The sequence below is a fragment of the Lucilia sericata genome, unplaced genomic scaffold, assembly GCF_015586225.1.
Source record: "Lucilia sericata isolate MDLA Ls3-8-SP2 unplaced genomic scaffold, ASM1558622v1 Contig000444F_arrow, whole genome shotgun sequence".
Classification (NCBI taxonomy): Eukaryota; Metazoa; Arthropoda; class Insecta; order Diptera; family Calliphoridae; genus Lucilia; species Lucilia sericata.
The window spans coordinates 289,526-311,754 of NW_023994459.1; the positions used below are offsets into that span (position 1 = coordinate 289,526).

Here is a 22,229-nt window from a genome sequence, read left to right on the forward strand (position 1 = left end):
TCACTGTCGAATTGTAACTTAATTATACCCTACACCACTTTAGTGGGGAGGGTATATTGGGTTTGTGCTGATGTTTGTAACGCACAATAATATTGGTCCTATACCCACCTTAAAGTATACCAATCGGCTCAGAATCATTTTCTGAGTCGATTTAGCTATGTCCGTCCGTCTGTCCGTCCGTCCGTCCATGTAAACCTTGTAATCAAACTACAGGTCGCAATTTTGAAGATAATTCAATGAAATTTGGTACATGATCTTCTATTGTCCCAGGGACGAAGCCTATTGAAAATGGTTAAGATCGGTCCATTATTTCACCTAGCCCCCATACAACTGAACCACTCGAATAGGGCTTTTAAAACTTGTAATCAAACTACAGGTCGCAATTTTGGAGATAATTTAATGAAATTTGGCACATGATCTTTTATGGTATCGTAGACGAAGCCTATTGAAAATGGTTAACATCGGTCCATTATTTCACCTAGCCCCCATACAACTGAACCCCCGAATAGGGCTTTTAAAACTTGTAATCAAACTACAGGTCGCAATTTTGGAGATAATTCAATGAAATTTGGCACACGATCTTTTATGGTACCGTAGACGAGGCTTATTGAAAATGGTTACCATCGGTTTATTATTTCACCTAGCCCCCATACAACTGAACCCCCCGAATAGGGCTTTTAAAACTTGTAATCAAACTACAGGTCGCAATTTTGGAGATAATTCAATGAAATTTGGCACATGATCTTTTGTGGTACCGTAGACGAAGCCTGTCGGTCCATTATTTCACCTAGCCCCCATACAACTGAACCCGCCGAATAGGGCTTTTAAGTTCATAATTATGTTTAATATACTCATATCTCGACAAAAAGCTGCAATAACCAAGTTGTATACAAGACTTGATGACCCCCACGAATTCCATAATAATAGGTTCTCATATGACCCTAGCCCCTATGAAAAGCCCCCATCAAAATTTCACTTAAATGTCCACAATTTTATTCAACAATAAACGGCTTAAGTATGTATATCTAAGGCAAGGTACAATTCAACTTAAATGCTTTATTATGGCAACTAAATCACATTATATTTTTGTCAAAGGTGTAGGGTATTATATGGTCGGCCTCGCCCGACTATAACTTCTTACTTGTTAATTCTATAAACGTTTAAGAGATTGAAATACTTACTTTTGTTTATTATACCCTACACCACTTCAGTGGGAAGGGTATATTGGGTTTGTGCTAATGTTTGTAACACACAATAATATTGGTCCTATACAAACCTTAAAGTATACCAATCGGCTCAGAAACATTTTCTGAGTCGATTTAGCTATGTCCGTCCGTCCATGTAAACTTTGTAATCAAACTACAGGTCGCAATTTTGAAGATAATTCAATGAAATTTGGTACATGATCTTCTATTGTCCCAGGGACGAAGCCTATTGAAATTGGTTAAGATCGTTCCATTATTTCACCTAGCCCCCTTACAACTGAACCCCCCATTAGGGCTTGTAAACCTTGTAATCAAACTACAAGTCGCAATTTTGGAGATAATTCAATGAAATTTGGCACATTATCTTTTATAGTACCGTAGACGAAGCCTATTGAAAATGGTTAACATCGGTCCATTATTTCACCCGGGCAACGCCGGGTACGCGCAGCTAGTTTATTAAATAAATACCAAAAAGTAATTATCTTCAAGGATTATAGAATTAAAATTAAAAAGTAAGTTGCCATATTTTACATTAAAATACTATTTTAGAAATAAGTTAACAACTCTAAAAAATGTTTTCATTTTAAATTTTGTCTCTCTCTCTTAATTGGTTTAGGAGTTATAAGCATTTAAAGATTTTTTCAAGGTGTACGTTTCGGCTTTCATTTGATGAACATTGCATTTTTAACCCATTTAGATTTATTTGAGTTAAATCTTAACTTTCAATATTTTTTATACGCTCCACCACCATCAGTGGTGATAGAGGGTATATATAAGTTTGTCATTCCGTGTGTAACACGAAGAAATATTCATCTGAGACCCAATAAAGTATATACATTCCGGGTCCTTATTAAATTTTGAGTCTGAAACTACAAAAGATAATTCGATGAATTTTGTCACACGTCAGTTTTTTTACCCAGGTATTATTTATGTTGAAAATCAAAACAATCGATCCAAAATTTCCCTTAGCCCTTATACAAAGGTATGTACCTTCCGGAAATGGATTTATCGTTAAAAACTTCCTCAAATATGTCGATAGCAACTTAAAATTTTGCATATATAAATAAAATATGAACAGAAATCATACTATAAACATAGATTTGTATCGGTCCACAATTGGTCATAGCTCCCATATAAGGCCCACTTCCGAAAATAACTCATACGCGCATATTTCACTGATAAATAAAGCTATCGAGATAAAATTCGACTTGAATATGTTTTGTGTACATATAAATCATTCTACCACTTTTTTTCCATAGCGGTCCATTATTGGTCTTAGCTCCCATATAAGGCCCACTTCCTAAAATTACTTCAACGCTCATATCTCATTGTCAAATAAAGTTATCTTGCTATGAACCATTATACGAAATTTTTCCGGATAGGCCCGTAATTGGTCATAGCTCCTATATAAAGTCCACTTCCGAAAATTACTCTAACGCACATACTTCATTATTATACCCTACACCACTTTAGTATACCAATCGGCTCAGAATCATTTTCTGAGTCGATTTAGCTATGTCCGTCCGTCCATGTAAACCTTGTAATCAGACTACAGGTCGCAATTTTGAATTAATGAAATTTGGTACATGATATTCTATTGCCCCAGGGACGAAGCCTATTGAAAATGGTTAAGATCGGTCCATTATTTCACCTGGCCCCATACAACTGTACCCCCGAATAGGGCTTGTAAATATTGTAATCAAACTAGAGGTCGCAATTTTGGAGATAATTCAATGAAATTTGGCACATGATCTTCTATTGTACCGTAGACGAAGCCTATTGGAAATAGTTAACATCGGTCCATTATTTCACCTAGGCCCCATACAAAGGAACCCGCCAAATAGGGCTTTTAAGTTCATAATTATGTTTAATATACTCGCATCGCGACAAAAAGCTGCAAAACCAAGTTCTATACTAGCCTTGATGATCAGAGTTATCGGGATAAAATTCGACATAAATGTGTATTTTGAGTATATAAATCATTCTACGGAATTTTTTCCGGATCGGCCATACCACCTTATTCGTTGTTAGATTATTATATCCACATAAAATTCGACGTGAGTTTGTTCTGTGTATATATAAATCATTCTATTAACATGTTTTCTTACTGGCCTATTAATATAAATTTTGCTGGACCTAATAAAAATTCAATATAAAATCTCAATACGGAAACAAAAATGTTGCCAAGTTACCCAGCAGTTCGACAAAGAGTCAATGCATACGTAAAAGACAGTCATATACACTAATGTGTAACCATATGGTTGACCCTAATTTCTATATATTGGGTTATTCGTCACCAACGTACTCTTCGTAAACGGGAGTGAAGACAGTCGTCATTTTACTGTACCCTAGGTAAACGAGTGAGGAGACACTTAAAAATTGTTTTTTTCCATTGTACTTCAGAATGTAGATATTTTACACAACTATTGGAGACACAATTGTTATTTTCCACTAAAGTTTAACCAACTGGTTGTACCCTATTTGAATGTTTTTGGTCATTCGTCAGGAATGTACACTTTGTAACCGAGAGCGAAGACAGTCGCCACTTTACTGTACACCAAGTAAGCAAGAGAGTGGCAGTCGTCACTTAACTGTCCCTGAGTAAACGAGAGAGGGGGCACTTAAATAAACTTGAGAATTGAAGGTGAAGAGAAAAAGAACAAACATGATCAGTTTAGTCTGAGTGCAAAGACAATGAACAGTTATACTATTTTATCACATTTTAAGTTATTTGATTTTTAATAAGTTGTTTAAGACAGTTCTCTGGAAAAAATTTTGTTGTGTAAATTTTAAAATAAAAAAATGATTTTTATTTTGATTAAAAAATAGTAAAATTTAAATATGAGATATTTACAATTTGGAAGAGTGAATTTATTTGAGATGAGTTAAAACAAAAAACTTTAGCAGAGATTACGGAAGAAAATAATATTTCCTTACTGTAACAAATTCTATTCTTTCAGATTCATACATATACATATGTATTAATGAATTCCAAAGTTTAAAAGTCTAATTTAACTGGAGATACAAATGAGCAACAATATTTATGTATTTCAATATTTATTTAATCTAGAAATAAAAGTATTTTTTAACAGTTTTTTTTATTTTTCGTAAGTTTTTAGAATTATACCTCGACGGACCGGTTATTTAACCCTACTGCAATACCTGCCCATTGGACAAGCTAATTGGAGACACTTCACTTCCCCTAGGACACATCAATAGCTAGTAAAGTAACTAGTAAAAGAGCTAGTAATGTGACTGACTCCCAAGAACCCATTTGGTGATTACCATCCATTGACTACTTTTGACTACCTCTTGAGAGTCTCATTGTAGACTGTAGAGTGACGATTGACTTCCTCGTAGGACAAGCCCATGTTAAAATGGTTTGTCACCTGGGTAGTCGGGTGGCTAGGGGCCACCATAAGTGGTATGTCAAGTGGTTAGTTCGGGACTGTCCCGTCGAACTGCTGGGTATCTAAAAATTAGATAGTTAAATGGGTTTTAATAAAAAGTAGCTTGCTGGTGGAGGGTATTTAAGATTCGGCATAGCCGAATATAGCTCTCTTAATTGTTTTAAGCTATTTGCACTTTTAGGTCCTATTTCTAGATTACGTATGATCACTTTGAAAAAAAACAACATACATTAATACCCTTATTCTATAATTTTTCGTTCGTTTCTGTAAATGTATAGAAACAAAAACGTTAACATGAATATTTTGTATTCTATAATAATAACAGTTTTAAAATTGGTTTGTGAATTTGATAATCAATTCAAATTTACCAGATGCACAATTTTTTTTAAGTTTAGAACAATTAAAAAAATAATTTGTTCGAAATTTAAAAAAAAAGTTTGATGTGGTAATATACTTTAAATTTTATTTCATACGATAACAAAAATTGTTTGTCAAAATTATTATAATTATTTTTGTTAATTTTTTAGTTATTCGGGGAAAAAAATATAAAAAATTACAAATAAATGTAAAAATATGCAAAATTATTTGTAAATGTTGGAGTTGTTATATTGAGGAGTTAAGCTGTAATAATTTCCCAAATAATGGAATTTAGGCATTTATGCAATATCATGCTCCCTATTGCTAGTCCATCAAATTTTACCGCAATTTTGAGAATTCTAACGATTAGTTAGAATCACTCGCAAAATTCTGCTCATTTATATGGATCTTAAAATTGCCCATACAAAATTTGCAGTTGCAGGTTCTGAGATATGCGAATTTTACTACTTTTTTAGGAGTAGATGCAGATGAATGCAAAATTTCTCTTGTATTTCTAATAGTGTGTAAAAGAAAACCTGTTTTTTTTTTCTGCAATTTAAAGAAACAAAAAAAGAACGACTATCACTACAAAAAACCTATTGTTGAAATTAACATTTCATTTCGTTACTAACAGAGCACTTTTATGTTAAAAAAACACAACAATTTACACAAAATGTTTATAGAATACAAATTTATGTTAAGAACGGTAACAGAACGAACGTTTAAGTTATAGAATAAGGGTATAAAATTTATACTTAAAGTATTCAAACGCTATCTGGAATCATTATATTCAAATTAATAGTACTGTTTTATACATAAATTATTTTTTGACTTGGTTCACTTGACACGAAATATCCCGTTTAATGTTCACTTGACTTAATAATTTCAGATATTTATAACAAGTCCTATTTTGTAAATTTTATAGCAGAAGCAAAAAACTTCATAACTTTTCTTGTATTTCATATTTTTAAAATCTGTAAACGCAGTTTTCTTCTTAGATTTCTCCTTTTTTAATATCAGTTGTGAAACAATTTAAAAATAATGCTTTTGAATACTTATAACGGTTTTTTTTAGGACTTAGCACGTTATCTTTTTCTGAATTTTTATATTTTGTTGGACTTAGCTAATTTTCTTATAACTTTTTTCTTACATACAGGTTCTACTTTGAAGATAATTTGATGTAGTTTGACACAAATGTTTTACTGTGTCTTTCGGACGAAGTGTATAAAATTTAGAAAGTGTAGATTCACGATTTCTCAGGCTCCACATACAAGTGACTCCTCGAAAAAGAGATTAAACAGAAATAACTATAATGAAAAAACTTTAATGGACTTTAAATCGCTACACTAATTTCTATGAGTATCGGTCCATATTTGACCATAGCTCTCATATAAAGTAGCCTTGAAAAAAATACTCTAAAGCTTATAACTATTTTTAAAATACCAAAATAGTGACGAAATCCGACATAAACAAGATTTATGGGACCCAAAAACTATTTACAACATTTTATGAGGATGACCCTACGCCCAACGATTTTAAAGCGCACAACTAGCTTAAAATACCAGTATAGTGATGCAATTCAACGTTAACAAGTTTTAAAGGAAACAAAATCTCCCTACTAACTACTATGAGATTCGGCCCATAATTTGCGCTATTCTCTATATCATCCCTCTTAAATCAAATCAGCTTTTTGGCAATATTTACTTTTTTTATTTTATTTTAAAAAGTATTCCATGATGTCTTACTCAATCGAATCGATTTTACAAACTACAACTATTTCATAGACGTTGATGTACAAAATGTTTGATATGTACATATTTCTTTTTACATTAGTCATGTAAAAATAATAGCAAATTGTAAGGACTTAGTACTTTTTATACCCACCATCAAAAAAGTAGCTACTATCTTTTGCACAGATACTTTTAGTCGATGAAGTTTGTTTGGTATTGAATATATTGGTAATATCGGTCCATGATTTCGACTAGCTCCCATATAAAGCCCCTTTAAGAAAATCGCTCATAACTGATTAAAAGAAGTATCTATAGCGGTGAAATTCGGCACAAACATGTTTTAGAGGAACTAAAATCTTTTTATAAAATTATATAGGCCCATAACTGAACCTAACCCCTATATAAAGTCCCTTTCAGGACTTCCCTTCAGAAATTGACTTAAACTTTAATAACTGACCCAAAATGCGATTACAGCAGTGAAATTCTACATAAACAAAATTTGTGCGAGCCGCAAGCTCTTTATAAAATTTTATGGGTAACCGTCTATAATTGACCTCACCCCCCGTATAAGGTCCCTTTCAGAAAATGACTCTAACGCTCATTACTGGCTGTAACGTTCAAATGCGACTACAGCGATGAAAATTCACTTAAACAAGTTTTTTATGAGCAAGAATGTCCCTTTCAGATATTTATGAGTATATAATTGGCCCTACCCCCCATGTAAGGTCCCCTTTTGAAAATGATTTTAACGCTCATTACTGGCTCAAAACTGTGACGTAAACAATATTTGTATACCCAGCTAAAAACGTTCATATATGTTCATATATGGCACCATACATGTTCATATATGAAGCTCCATATATGTTCAGATCCTAAAATTGGCGATATATGAACATATATGATCATATATATTCATATATTTCCATACATATTCATATATTTCCATATATATTTATACATACCCATAATTTTGTTCTAAATAAAAATGCATATTTTGAATTTTTTGTTTATTTATTGTAATATTTAAAAAGTTACATAAGAGCTAAGGATATAATTCTTATAAAAATAAATTATGTTTATTCGGGTTAGAAAGGGTAGGGTATAGATTAGTTTTAAGTAGCGGGTAAGTAAATAAAACTCTTTTCCTTTTCTTTTCAAAAACGTTATAAATTCATATGTGTTTATTGAACTTTTGGGTAGTATATAAGATAAGTAAATAGGGTAAGTATATAACACAAATTTTTAGGCTATAAATTCTGTTCAATATTAAGATCAATATTAGGTTAAATTCACGTTTTGACATTTATTTATTTTAGGGTAGGTTAGATTTAAGTATTTATTTGTTTATTTATTTTAGGGTAAGTTTTTTATATAAATAAAACTGTGATACACTGATCTGTGATATATGTATTCTTAATTAGTATTTAAGTTTTAATATTTTATTTTTAGGTTTAGGGTTTTAGTACTAGGGTTTAAGCTAGGTTTAAGTTTTACCACTAGTTTTTTAGTTTTAATAATTTAAGTTTATTATTTATTTATTTATCCAAAAAAAATTCAAAATTGGTCCTCACGAACCGTTAAAAAGTGAAGTGAAACAGTGATACAGTCCACAAATTAAAAATATAAATAAATAAAATAAAAGTTCACAATAAATAAATAAATAGTACCCTACAAACTAAAAGAAAAATTACCCTAAACATACATAAAAAGTGCTAACTAAAATAAAAAAAAAAAAAAAATTGTGCAAAACAAAATACAAATAAATAAAAACAATTTAAATAACAATTATTGTTTACAAATAAATTAAATAATAACACACAAGAACAACAGCAACAAAGTGCACAAAATACAATACAACACAAAATATTAAAAACAGAACAAATATTAAAATATTTTTAAGAATAAAAAACAAAAATTGTGAACACAAATTTTTTTTTATAAAAACAAATTAATATTTACCATTTAACCAACCCTTTTCATACAAATTTGAAAATATAAAACCCACCCAACCCCTTTTCAGAGAAATTTTAAAATATAATTTTGTATATTGTTCCTAGGGAACTAATACTGCGTATTAATATAAGTAGCGCACACATTAACGTTTTAATACCCAATTGGAAATTTTGTCAGTTGGAGCAAAAGTAATTTTTGGTACAGCTAAAGCAAAAAACTCACTTTTTTTTTAATTTGAACCCTAAATATTTCTATATAGAAATATATTTTTTATTTTTTGAGCATTTTTTTTCAAATAACCCAATATGTCTACTCTAGAGTCTGTGGCCGCCGATTTGTTAAGATATATCCAAACGGATTTAAAGTCGTTTGATGAAGATTATCGTGCTACCCCGGAAAGTTTCCGATCTCTACCCGCTCTTAAATTCCAAAAACGGGAATTAAGTGAATTATGGGCTAAAATTGACCGTAAATTCACCCAAATTAGAGAATCTGCCGATATTCTGGACCCGAAGAAAGCTGAAAGCGAAGTTGTTAGGCAAGTCAGATCTGCTAAAGGATTTTATAGGTCAAGCATGATCTCGATTGACGAATCTATTGAGGAGATTACGAAGGAAAATGAAACCCGACCATCTTTACCCGAACCCCCACAAGCCAGCAGTTTTGCAGGTTTCACTGTACCTCCTTGTGATATGCCAACGTTCAGCGGAGATTTCAAAAGCTGGGCTTCGTTTAGGGATCTTTTCAAGGCCATTTATGGCAATAATACCCGTTTAAGTGGAGTTGAAAAACTTTTCCATCTTAAACAAAAAATAAGCGGCGAAGCCAAAGAAATAGTAGACAATGCACCCTTAACAAATGATGACTTTCTTATTGCGTGGAATCAATTAGCTTCTCAGTATGAGAATCGTAGGATGCAAATTAACGCGCAATTAGAAACCCTATTGAATTTACCCTTAGTAAGTACCATGTGTAGTGCTTCTATAAGAAAGCTTCAGAGAAAGATAAATTGCTGTATTGCAAATCTGAACTCTTTAGACATAGATACGGATCAGTGGGATCCTATTCCTTGAGATCCTATTCCTTGAGAAATTATAAAGTCCTTAAAATCTATTAATCCTGTCCGAGGATTAATATATTCATGGGTCTTTATAATTTCTCAAGGAATGACAAAAAATATAAAGTGTAGTTGTAGCGTGTGGGGAAAAAAGAGAAAACAGTAGGGAATTAGTTTTAAATAAATAAAAGGGATTTTAAAGCAATCGCTTGCTTTAAAGGAAAATTAAAATTGTACGGAAAATTTGCGGCAATTTGATAAAGAAAAATTTCTTTGATTTTAAATAAATCAAGAAATAATTAATAATCGCTTATTTAAAAAAATATAATAATAATATAAATCATTATAATTTACAATTTTGCAGATTTTTACGGCGAGTAACAAGAAAATTACAAGATTTTATGAAAATTTAATCAATATTCAAAAAAAAAAAAAAATATTTGGGCTTTACATTTGAGAAAATTATCGAGTCCAACGATAATCGATCAAACTTTTATATATATACAAAAAAAAAACATTTTACAGCAATTATTAAGAAAACTACAAATATTTATGGAAATTATTTCCCTTTTACTAACATTATAACATTTTAAACTATGTGAATAACATCTTTTACGCTTTACATTTGAGAAAATTATCGAACTCGACGATAATTAATCAAAACTATACAAAACTTTAAAAAATTTAAACTTACTGCTTAAAGAATTTTGCTCACCTATCAATTTTGATTGTATCTATCTGAGAATTAATCCAAATTACAAAGGATTTCTCTCTTTTCGGATTCGCTCTTACTCAATCCGAATTACAAAGGATTTATCTCTCTCAATCCAAATTACAAAGGATTTATCTATCTCTCTCAATCTAAATTACAAAGGATTTCGCTCTAACTCAATCCAAATTGAAACAGATTTATCTATTTTCGATCCAAACTACAAAAGATTTCTCAACTTTAGTCCAAATTTTACTCTTTATCAATCCCAATTACAAAGGATTCTTCTTTAATCTCTTTCTAATTACAAAGAATTTCTCTAAAAGTTCATTAAAAACTACAAAGCTTATCAATTTTTTTTCATATAACAAATTAAAATGACTTCTCTAAATACGCGATTTGCATTTGATGCCAAAAACTTAATTTCATTTTGTAAAAAATGCGATAGCCAAGATATTTTAAGCCAATCTGAGGCACTTATAGATTTAAAACTGAAAGATTTAGACACTCGCTGGAGTAAAGTAGAAAAGTCGTATGAAGATCTAATGCTTTCCGATCAAAGTGAAGAAGTTAAAACTACAGCTCAAGAACAATACGATTCATGTGTTGACATGTATTATTTAACCGTTTCCAAACTTCTTGATGTGATAAAAACGTCAAGAGATAGTATTGCTCGCGCTAGCATAGATTCAGTCCCATTGAACACATCTAATGATCGGTTAAGTACAGGTCTTAAATTGCCCCCATGCGATACTCAAATATTTTCAGGAGGTTATGAGGACTGGCCGGCATTTCGTGATATGTTCACGGCAGTCTACATTAACCATCCAAGGCTAACTCTCGCGGAAAAACTTTATCATCTTAGAAATAAAACGACCGGCTCAGCTGGAGCAATAGTAAAAAGATTCCCTTTAACCGACAATAATTTTCCTCTAGCTTGGCAAGCTCTTAAGTTGCGATATGAAAATGTTAGAGTTTTAGTCGACAATCAGATCCGTAACCTTTTCAATATCCCCGTAGCTAGCGTAGAGGATAATGAGTCCCTACAAAGAATTCATAGCTCAGTAACTGACTGTTTAGCTATGCTTGATACAATGGGTATATCAGTGGAAGGCTGGGATCCCATTTTAGTCTTTAGTATATTCTAAATTACCCAACGAAACATTGGCTCAATGGGAACAATCATTAAACGCCAGTAGAGAGTTACCAACCTGGTCTCAATTAAGTGATTTTCTACTTAAACGATGTGAAGTCGTAGAAAGAATTTCCACTATCAAAGTGAACAAATCTGCTTTCCTTAATCAAAACGAAACTCATTCACAAGTTCAAATGTACTCATCCCAAGAAAAACTTAATTACAAATGCAAAATGTGCGATGAAGATCACAGTTTGAGAACTTGTTCGCAATTTCGTAAGCTTTTAATTCAAGAAAGAGTTGATTTCATTTTGAAGAATAAGTTTTGTAACAATTGTTTGTCACAATCTCACACGAAAAAGAATTGTATAAGCAAAAATTCTTGTTTAAATTGTGGTAAAAAACACCACACATTACTTTACATGCGTTCTTTTAATCCTCCTCGAAATAGCTCAAATCAAAAAACGACAAATTCTAGATCCGTTGAGTCAAATGAATCTGAAAGGGGTCCAACAACTTCAAATGCTCACAAAACTTTCCAAGTTAATGCGAATTATGCCATGAGTGATACTAGAGTCTTGTTACGAACTGCAATGGTTTAGATAGAAAGCAGAGGGAAAATATTCTCGATTAGAGCTCTCATTGACCCAGGTTCTGAAAGGACCTTTATATCCGAAAAAGTTCGAAATCTTTTGGATATCCCATCTAGAAGATCATACTGCGAAATAATAGGAGTTGGCGGTCAAACTCAAGTTTCAGAAAAGGAATGTGATTTAGTTTTGGTCTCGCACAAATCCAATTTTCGTTTACCCGTAACTGCTATCGTTTTACCTAAAGTCACGAATAAGATTCCCTCGGTTTCCTTTGAACTCCCTAACCAAATTGAGCTTTCTGGTATTGACTTAGCTGATCGAAATTTTAATATATCTTCCTTGATCGATTTCATCCTCGGAAATGACAGTGAGCGTTACATAAATCTTGATGGCATTAAACGAGATGTATGTGGCTCTGCTTCTGCATATAGAACGGTTTTCGGATGGGTACTTAGTGGCCCCGTGAAGACTCAGCCAATATACTCGTTTTCAACATGCGTTGGTTCCACTGAAGACTTTACCTTGGATGAAATAGTTCGAAAGTTTTGGGAGCAGGAAGAAATTCCATCATCCCGGCCAGCTTCCTCAGAGGATGAATATTGTGAAAAATTTTATCAACAAACCACAACACGCTTACCAAATGGACGATATATGGTCAGATTACCATTTCGACAGGAGTTCCCGGAATCAAGGTTTCTTGGCCCATCAAGATTTATCGCTCTTAGTCAATATGTTCGGATGGAACAGATGTTGGAAAAAGATCCCGCGTTAAGCACTCAATATAACGACGTGCTCACTGAGTATATAACCCTCAATCATATGGAAGAAACAACTTCTCGTGAGTACTTTTCGGAAAATAAATGTAACTCCTTTTATCTCCCTCATCATGCAGTCGTAAGACCAGAAAGTAAATCTACGAAGGTTAGGGTTGTTTTCAATGCTTCCCGCAAAACTAAGTCAGGGTTTTCATTAAACGACGTTCTTTATACTGTCAGATATTAGTCAATCCCCAAGACAGGCCGTTTCAGAGAATACTCTTCCAAAAATCCCCCCGGGAGGCCATCAAGGATTACCAGTTAAAGACTGTTACATTTGGTATAAATTGTGCACCATTTTTAGCCATTAGGACATTAATCCAGTTAGCGTCTGATTCCGAAGATAAGTTTCCCAAAGCAGCTGATATATTACGTAGAGAAACCTATGTAGACGATATTCTAACTGGTGGTCATTCTCTCGAACAGGTTATAAAATCCCAGAAAGACCTGGTGCAAACTCTAGAATCAGCTGGTTTCTTATTAAAGAAATTAACCTCCAATAACTCTCGTTTGTTAGCTTCTTTTCCCAAAGAAGATCTTTATGATTCTGATTTTCTCAAATTTCATGATTCCAGTGCTACAAAAACTCTCGGTATTCGCTGGAACGCATTGATTGATTCGTTCAACTATACTTTTGAATCTATTCCTCAAGAAACAAAAATAACCAAACGCAAAATCGTATCTTCAAATTGTTCGATCCAGCTGGCTGGATATCACCTGTAGTCATTAAAGGCAAAATTGTTATTCAGCAATTATGGCTTGAACGAATCGATTGGGATAATTTTGTCAGTACAGATTCTCTCCGAATCTGGAATGAAATCGTAAGCGATCTCTCGCATATAAATGAAATCCAAATCCCTCGTTGGATTCAGTTCACTCCCGTTGATACTATTCAAATTCACGGATTCTGTGATGCCTCCAAATTGGCGTATTGTGCAGCAGTATATATTCGAATACAAACATCTTCTCCTGTCGTCTTTTCGCATTTGCTAGTTTCCAAAAGTAAGGTTGCTCCATTAGCATCTACAACTTTACCTCGGTTAGAACTTTCGGGCGCAGTCATGCTAGCTAAATTAGTACAATATACGATATCTTCCCTTAATATGGAAAATCACGAAATCATTTTATGGTGTGACTCATCGATTGTTTTAGGATGGCTAGCTAAGCCACCTTCGACCTGGAAAGAAGTCTATGTTTCTAATCGTGTAAGCCAAATCCATAAACTACTGCCAAATGCAAAATGGCGCCATGTTCCAACTCATTTCAATCCCGCTGATCTAGGTTCCAGAGGATGCAGACCACAGGACTTAATCAATAACCAACTTTGGTGGCAAGGCCCACCATGGATCACAAACCCGGTTTCGGAATGGCCACAGAATAATCCGTTGAATACCACGAAATCTCCCGAAATTTCTATTCTTAAACAAACAGAAACCCAAAGCTTAACTGTTCCCATCAGTAGATTTCAAACTACAGTCTCTTCCGTAGACATTCTTAAAAGAATCTCCTCCTACACGAGGTCGTTAAGAGTTCTTGCATACGTTTTTCGATATATTCGGCGTTTTAAACCTTCGTTTGCCAATCAAACCAACAACTTAGCTAATCACAATTCTCAACTCAGTCAACAGGAAGTCAATTCTGTAAAGTCCAGATTAATAATGTTAGCTCAGAAGGAATTCTACCAGCGTGAATATGAATTACTCTCTGAAAATCAGCCCATTCCAAAAGACAGCTCTTTATTCACATTAAATCCATTTCTAGACTCCAAAGGTCTCTTAAGAGTCAATGGTCGCCTTGCCAATTCTTTATTACCTTACAACGAGCGTTTCCCAATCATTCTACCCCGAAATTCACACTTTTGTAATCTATATTTATCCCATTTGCACGAGATTTTAGCCCATGGAGAATGCACTTTAATGTGTCGGATGATACAAACCGAATTTTATATCTCTCGTCTCAAACTCAAAGTTAAAAAACTCATAAGATATTGCAAAACTTGTATAATTCAGAAGAAACAACCATGCTCTCAAATTATGGCGGCTTTGCCTACCGACCGTTGTACCCTGTCCTTCCCATTCAACATAACCGGAGTAGATTTTGCCGGTCCGTTTGAGCTTAAAAGTTCCAATTTACGAAGATCATCTATCATCAAAGGATATGCATGCGTATTTGTATGTTTTGCTACCAAAGCGGTCCATTTAGAGCCCTGTTCCAGCCTTTCTGCAGCTGCGTTCCAAGCAACATTCGCCCGATTTGTTGGTCGCCGTGGTCTTCCACATAAACTAGTCTCTGACAATGGTAAAAATTTTGTTGGTTCGAATCGAGCTTTATGCAAGGAATTTACTACTTTTATAAACTCCGTTTCACAAGACATTGCTCAAAAATACATAACTCATGGGTTTGAGTGGTCTTTCATTCCCCCCCAGGCTCCCCACATGGGAAGACTTTGGGAAGCGGCGGTCAAAAGCTTTAAATTCCATTTAAAGCGGGTGGCAGGAGCCCATCGGTTCACATTTGAAGAGTTTACCACGGTATTAGCTCGTATTGAAGGTGTATTGAATTCTAGGCCCATATCCGCTCTCTCTGAAGACCCAGCTGATCTTACCGCGTTGACCCCAGGACACTTTCTCCGTGGCGGTCCAATTATGGCTTTACCAGATCCAAACTATCAAAATCTTTCCCTAATAAATCGATGGGAAAAACTAAATGCAATTAACCAAAAACTTGCAATCGAATGGAAACAAGAATATTTAAAGTCACTCCATAAGAGATATAAATGGAAGTTTTCCACACCTAATTTAAAAATAAGAGATTTTGTAGTGGTAATTGACGATCTTCTACCACCATGTGAATGGCGTTTAGGTAGAATAGAAAAAATACACAGCGGTTGCGATAATTATGTTCGAGTAGTTGATGTTCGTACAAAAGGCGGCATCATCACTCGTCCCATCACTAAATTATGCTATCTGCCATATAATAACGTTCAAACTAGCGACTAATTACTTATTAACATTTTTTATCCCACATTCCTATATCCTATCATAATCGTTTTTTTTTTTCATTTCCATTCTCATTACTTTTTAAATCAACGTTACTCATACGTTTTCTCCTTACAGCATGCGAGATCAATCACCCAGAGACCCAACAGTGCACCAGTGCCGACTCTGTGACCGTTATCACTCGCTACGGTTCTGCCGGCGTTTTTTGGCGATGGAGTCCGCAGAGCGTTTTACGGTGGCCCAGCGATATGAATACTGCCTCAACTGTTTGGCCAGAATGCACAATGTTTACAGTTGCGATAGCCCCGATACCTGCATGTATTGCGGTCGGCTACACCACACGCTCCTTCACCCAAGCCGTCATCCCCGAGTCACTGCACCAGAAGGCAGTGTCCAGAATAGACTGGGCGAACGTCAACTGGTCCGTCCAAGCCGCCGGGACTACCGCCATCGTGCAAACCCTCATCGCCGTCGACCTATCAATCATCAACGTCACCGTACCACCAGCACACATCATCAACGTCATCGCACCATCATCACCCACCGTCGCCGTCCCACCAACAACACCGTCAGAACCAGCCAACGCTATCAAGTTGCCAGCCCCAGCCCTCAGCCAAGGCGCACCAACACTCGTCGCACCAACAACACCAACACTTGTCGCTCCAACAACAACAATAACAACACGTACCATGCCCAACCTGGTCATCTCGGAGGCCATTCGCTCCCTAGCAGCCGTACTATGCGTTTCCCACACAAACAACTAATTGCCCAAGTGCAATGAGGGGCGCCATGTCCAAATTAGCATTAAGAATTGAATTGTATTGAATTTATTTTAGTTTAAATTTTTATTATTATTATTATTATTATTATTATTATTATTATTATTATTATTATTATTATTATTATTATTATTATTATTATTATTATTATTATTATTATTATTATTATTATTATTATTATTATTATTATTATTATTATTATTATTATTATTAGGGGCTTTTTTTAATCACTGGATTTATTTTGGATTTATTTTATTTCAAGAAAAAAACTATCTTTGGAGGCTGAAATTTAGTTTTGGTCATCATAATCTGAAAATACACTGTATATGCTAATAGAAGGTCAAAGAAAAATTAATTTTAGTGCAACAATGGCGGTTCTGCAGCTAAAAGAAGTAAATCCAAATTGGATTTATTAAATCCAAAAAAATAGTTGGATTTAGCTAATTTCAATATGGCAATGCTTTGTATTCATAGAATAAAACCAAAATAATTTAAAAATGATTTAATTTGTTTTATTTTGCTATTCACCAATAGATGGCAAATATTTTTTAAAATGTATAAAAATAGGAAAATAAACAAAATTCATGTAACTTAAATATTTCAAACATGATATTTCAGTGCAAATACCAATTTTTGCAACAAATTGTTACAAATTTTATGGAAAATTTACAAATTTAATATTAAATTTTGAAATAACTCCATCTGTCGGCCGCTTTTCCCTTGTTTTTTTATTTGAATTTAATACTTTTGTAAACCCTAGTTTATATACATAGTTAACGTATGTACAAAACTAAACTGTATTTAATTTACTTATTATGTATTAAACTTAACGAAACATAAGTATCCGTTATAACGTTGTGTGAAAAGAGCCTTCAAGGCATTTAAAAAATGAATAAACCTTCACTTCTTTTTAAACCAGCCAAAGGTGAGCATCAATTAATAAATAAAATCCCTTTTATTTATTTAAAACTAATTGCCTTGTGTTTTCTCTTTCTTCCCCACACGCTACAACTACACTTTATAATTTCTCATTCCTTGAGAAATTATAAAGTCCTTAAAATCTATTAATCCTGTCCGAGGATTAATATATTCAGTATATTTATGCACATCGAAATTACCCAGAGAAACCCGAAGAGAATTTGAGAAATCTCTTCCAGATTGTGCAGAGATGCCTTCTTGGACTGACTTAGATGTATTTTTGACTAACACATTTAAGGAACTAACTTCGGTTAATGATGTCCAGGACCATAGTATTAACCCTACCCACCCTAAACCCAAACAATTCCAAGATGTCAGAACACAATATGACAGAAAAGGCAAAACATTTCATAACGTAACAAATGATTCGAATGGGAAAACCCAAAAAATCAACAAAAATACCCAACCCTTAGTTTCTTACTTCAGTTCAGTTACGCTTGATAAAGTTTTGACCAAGTTCTGGGAAATTGAAGATGTACCCACCCAACCCAAAGTTTCAGAAGAAAGTTCTTTATGTGAAGAAACTTTTATGACCACTACCCTTCGATTACCAAATGGCCGTTATCAGGAAAATTTACCATTTGTATACCCTCCTGTCGAGTTAGGAAACTCTAGACACGTTGCTACGGCTCAATTTCTACGTAACGAGAAAAGTTTAATGAAAAAGCCAGAGCTTAAAATGGAATATGATAACGTGCTACAAGAGTATATCGATTTAGGTCATATGAAACCAATTAAATATAACCCAAACACTCCTTCAAACACCCATTATTATTTACCCCATCACGCTGTTGTTAAACTTGATCGTGTTACGACAAAAGTTCGAGTTGTATTTAATGCATCTAGCAAAACCTCGAACAGCAACAGTCTTAATGATACCATACACACTGGTCCTACCCTACAACAAGATTTAGTTGTACTTATCTTGAAATGGCGCTTTTACAAGATAGTTTATAATGCCGACATTACAAAAATGTACCGGCAAATTATGCTAAACCCTACCCACACACCCTTCCAACGAATATTATTCCGTAAAGGCGTCAACGAACCCATTCAAGATTATGAACTGCAAACAGTTACATTTGGTGTTAACTGTGTACCATATTTGGCTATTAGAACCCTACACAAATTAGCCGATGACATTCAAAATACCCACCCTATAGCTTCGCAAATTTTGCGAAACAACATGTATGTTGATGATGTCTTAGCCGGAGGTTACACAATTGAAGAAGCTCAAAAAGCTCAAACCCAATTGATCGCGGCTCTAGACTCTGCTGGTTTTCCTTTGAGAAAATGGATTTCCAATACAAAGGAATTATTACACAATCTACCCAAAGAACATCTACTCGATGTTGATTTACTCACCCTATCCGAATCAAATAATGCTAAAACGTTAGGCATTCGTTGGAATGCTAAAGAAGATACGTTTTTCTTTAATGTACCCTTAATTGAAAGAAAGTCAGCATACACAAAGCGAACTGTGTTATCAGACATTGCTCGTCTTTTTGACCCAGCTGGTTGGTTAGCGCCAATTGTTATATCTGCCAAGATTATTATGCAGCAAATTTGGCAAGATACAGCTACAGCTTGGGATGAATGTCTTAACCCACTCACCCTTATAAAATGGCAAAAGTTTTTGCAGTTCTACGATAATATTAATCGAATTCGTATTCCAAGATGGATTAACTTTTCACCTTCAGCAAAAATTGAGTTTCATGGCTTTTCAGATGCTTCTGAAAAGGCATACTATGCATTTCTATATGCACGAGTAACACCCATAGATGGACCTAATTCCGTAACCCTACTCTTCGCTAAGACGAGAGTTGCGCCAATCAAAGTAATCTCGTTACCAAAACTTGAACTTTGTGGTGCAGTGTTGTTGGCAAATATGACACACAATTTACTCACCCAACTCAACCTACCCTTACGTCAGACGTATTTCTGGACCGACTCATCTATAGTTTTGGCCTGGCTTATTAAACACCCTAACTCGTGGAATACATTTGTGGCAAACAGAGTTTCAACAATTCTACAAGCAGTAGGAGTAGATAACTGGAATCATGTTGCTTCACATGATAACCCTGCCGATGTTGCTAGCCGAGGATGTAACGCTGATGAATTACGAGATGACACTTTATGGTGGAATGGACCATCGTGGTTGAAAGAAGTCGCGTCAAAGTGACCAACAACATGTAAACACTTTGTAACTCAAGCTGAAGCTAAAGTTAGTCAGTCGTTTGCTACGACAGTTAATACCCACCCTACCTTAGATACGAATACTAAAAACCCAGATATATTATCAAGATTTTCAAAATTGTCAAATGCTCTACGAGAAATGACATATGTCTATCGATTTTGAGATCGCGCATCATGTAAACGGAACAATACAATTCGAAATGATAGAATTATTCTTGATCGAAATAACCCACAACTAGTTAATGATAGGCTACGTTTATTAACTACCCACCCAAGTATTGAACTGGATGCGTCAGAGATCAAATCTACCCGTGATAGACTGATTATTCTTTGTCAGACTGAATATTTTAGAAACGAATATAACTGCCTGAAGAAAAGAAACCCTATACCCAATAAAAGTTACCTGCTCACCCTAACGCCATTTTTAGATTCTGCAAAGATAATGCTTTTTGTCCTATTCCGAAAGACACCCTATATTAGTACCCTATAAAAGTGCATTTGCTAAGCTACTAGTACAACACGTCCACCTGGTAACCCTGCATGTTGGAAATCAACTTATGTTGAGAATAATCCGATCAGGATATTGGATTCCGAAACTTAAGAATCTGATTAGTAATGTTAACAAATGCTCACCCTGCATAAGATATAGGAATAGACAAACAACCCAATTTATGGCGGCGTTGCCACCAGAAAGAACACAAATTGATAAAGCTTTTACAAATGTTGGAGTTGATTTTGCAGGACCATTTGACGTCAAAGCATATAGTGGCAGAACTTGTGAAATAACGAAAGGTTACGTTTGTGTTTTTGTTTGCTTTGCAACAAAAGCCATCCACTTGGAGCCAACATCTGATTTGTCTACCCAAGCCTTTATGGCAGCCTTCGCTCGATTTTTTTCGAGGCGGGGATGCCCTGTCGCCATTCACTCGGACAATGGGACAAATTTCATTGGAGCTAGTAAGCTATTGAAGAAAGAGCGACAGGAATTCATCAGGCAATTGAAAGGTTCCATTATATCTACCAACAGTTTTCAGAATTTGACGTGGCATTTTATACCCCCAGGAGCACCACACATGGGCGGTTTATGGGAGGCAGGAGTTAAAAGCTTTAAAGCTCATTTGAAGAAAATAAATACCCTTAAATATACGTTTGCAGAGCTAGCTACACTCCTTGCTCGAATAGAAAGATGCCTAAACTCGAGACCCTTAAGCCCGTCAAGTGAAAACCCTCAGGATCTTAACCCGTTAACCCCTGGACACTTTTTAATTGGCTCACCCATACTTACCCCTGCAGAACCCGACACAAGCAGTGATAATATAACCCTGGCTAACAGATGGCAAAAATTAAAGATACAACATCACAACTTTTGTAAAAGATGGAAAGATGAATATCTTAAAGAGCTCCATAAAAGATATAAGTGGAAAAACCCTACCCGAGAAGTTGAAATAGGTGATATTGTAGTAATTAGACAAGACAATTTAGCACCCAATGAATGGTTACTTGGTCGTGTGACTAAAACATACCCTGGTTCTGATGGTAGAAGTAGAGTAGTTGATTTACAAACTTCAACTGGTGCTCTAACCCGATCAATTACTAAAATTGTTGTTTTACCCGCTAATTAGTCTAATACTTTTACTCAAACCCTAACCCAAAATAACAATATCATCAGTAACTAGCTCAACTAACCACTCTAACTAACCCAAATTTATTATGAATCATTTAACCCTTCACCTTAACCCACTAACACATTCATTACACTTCATTCATTAACACATAATTTATTTTACACAGAATATGGCACCCAACAACAACAATCGCAAAGGACGTACCAACCGTCCCAGCCGCAATGGATCTTGGCCCAAACCCAACCGCAAAAACGATAAACGTCAACCAAAACGCCATTTTGGTTGCGGTATTTGTCAAGGCGATCACAGCTTAACAAATTGTCGAAAGTTCCAAAAGATGAACTTGGCGGAGAAATACAAAACCGCAGTTAAATTTCACTATTGCGTCAATTGTCTGGCCAGGAATCATCTAATCGGAAAATGTTCCAGTAAATCCCGATGCCAAAAGTGCAAGGGCAAGCATCACACCACCCTACACGGCCTAGATCGGATCCTGAAAGATTTGCCAAAGGAACAGTCTCCACCACAAAAAGGACTATTGCTCCGATTCCTGCGCCACGAACGATTGTGATGCCAACTGTAACAACCACTTTGCCAACATCCCGAAACCAAACAGTGGTACCCACGGTTGTAGTTCAGGTTGTGACAGAAAAGTCGAAACAACTCGTGAGAGCTCTATTAAACCCGA

At 34.7% G+C, this 22,229-nt stretch overlaps 2 protein-coding genes across 2 annotated transcripts; both read left to right on the top strand.

Moving 5' to 3' along the window:
- The first annotated feature begins 11,789 nt into the window (after window positions 1–11,789).
- On the top strand, window positions 11,790–16,727 carry LOC119604936. Its single transcript, XM_037957842.1, has 5 exons — window positions 11,790–12,136; window positions 12,266–13,070; window positions 13,145–13,556; window positions 13,958–14,245; window positions 16,081–16,727. Exons 1-5 carry the CDS (start codon window positions 11,790–11,792, stop codon window positions 16,725–16,727), a joined length of 2,499 nt encoding a protein of 832 aa, XP_037813770.1.
- A 3,860-nt stretch (window positions 16,728–20,587) lies between these two features.
- LOC119604937 lies at window positions 20,588–21,538 on the top strand. The gene has a single exon (XM_037957843.1). It carries the CDS (start codon window positions 20,588–20,590, stop codon window positions 21,536–21,538), a length of 951 nt encoding a protein of 316 aa, XP_037813771.1.
- The last annotated feature ends 691 nt before the right edge of the window (window positions 21,539–22,229 follow it).

Excerpts from the sequence above, each read along its gene's own strand:
- LOC119604936 (XM_037957842.1), top strand. The coding sequence starts at position 11,790 with ATGTGCGATGAAGATCACAGTTTGAGAACTTGTTCGCAATTTCGTAAG. Across the intron at positions 12,137-12,265 it reads ATGAGTGATACTAGAGTCTT|AAGATCATACTGCGAAATAA; the intron begins GTTACGAACTGC and ends TATCCCATCTAG. Across the intron at positions 13,071-13,144 it reads CAGAAAGTAAATCTACGAAG|ATATTAGTCAATCCCCAAGA; the intron begins GTTAGGGTTGTT and ends TTATACTGTCAG.
- LOC119604937 (XM_037957843.1), top strand. The coding sequence starts at position 20,588 with ATGGCGGCGTTGCCACCAGAAAGAACACAAATTGATAAAGCTTTTACA.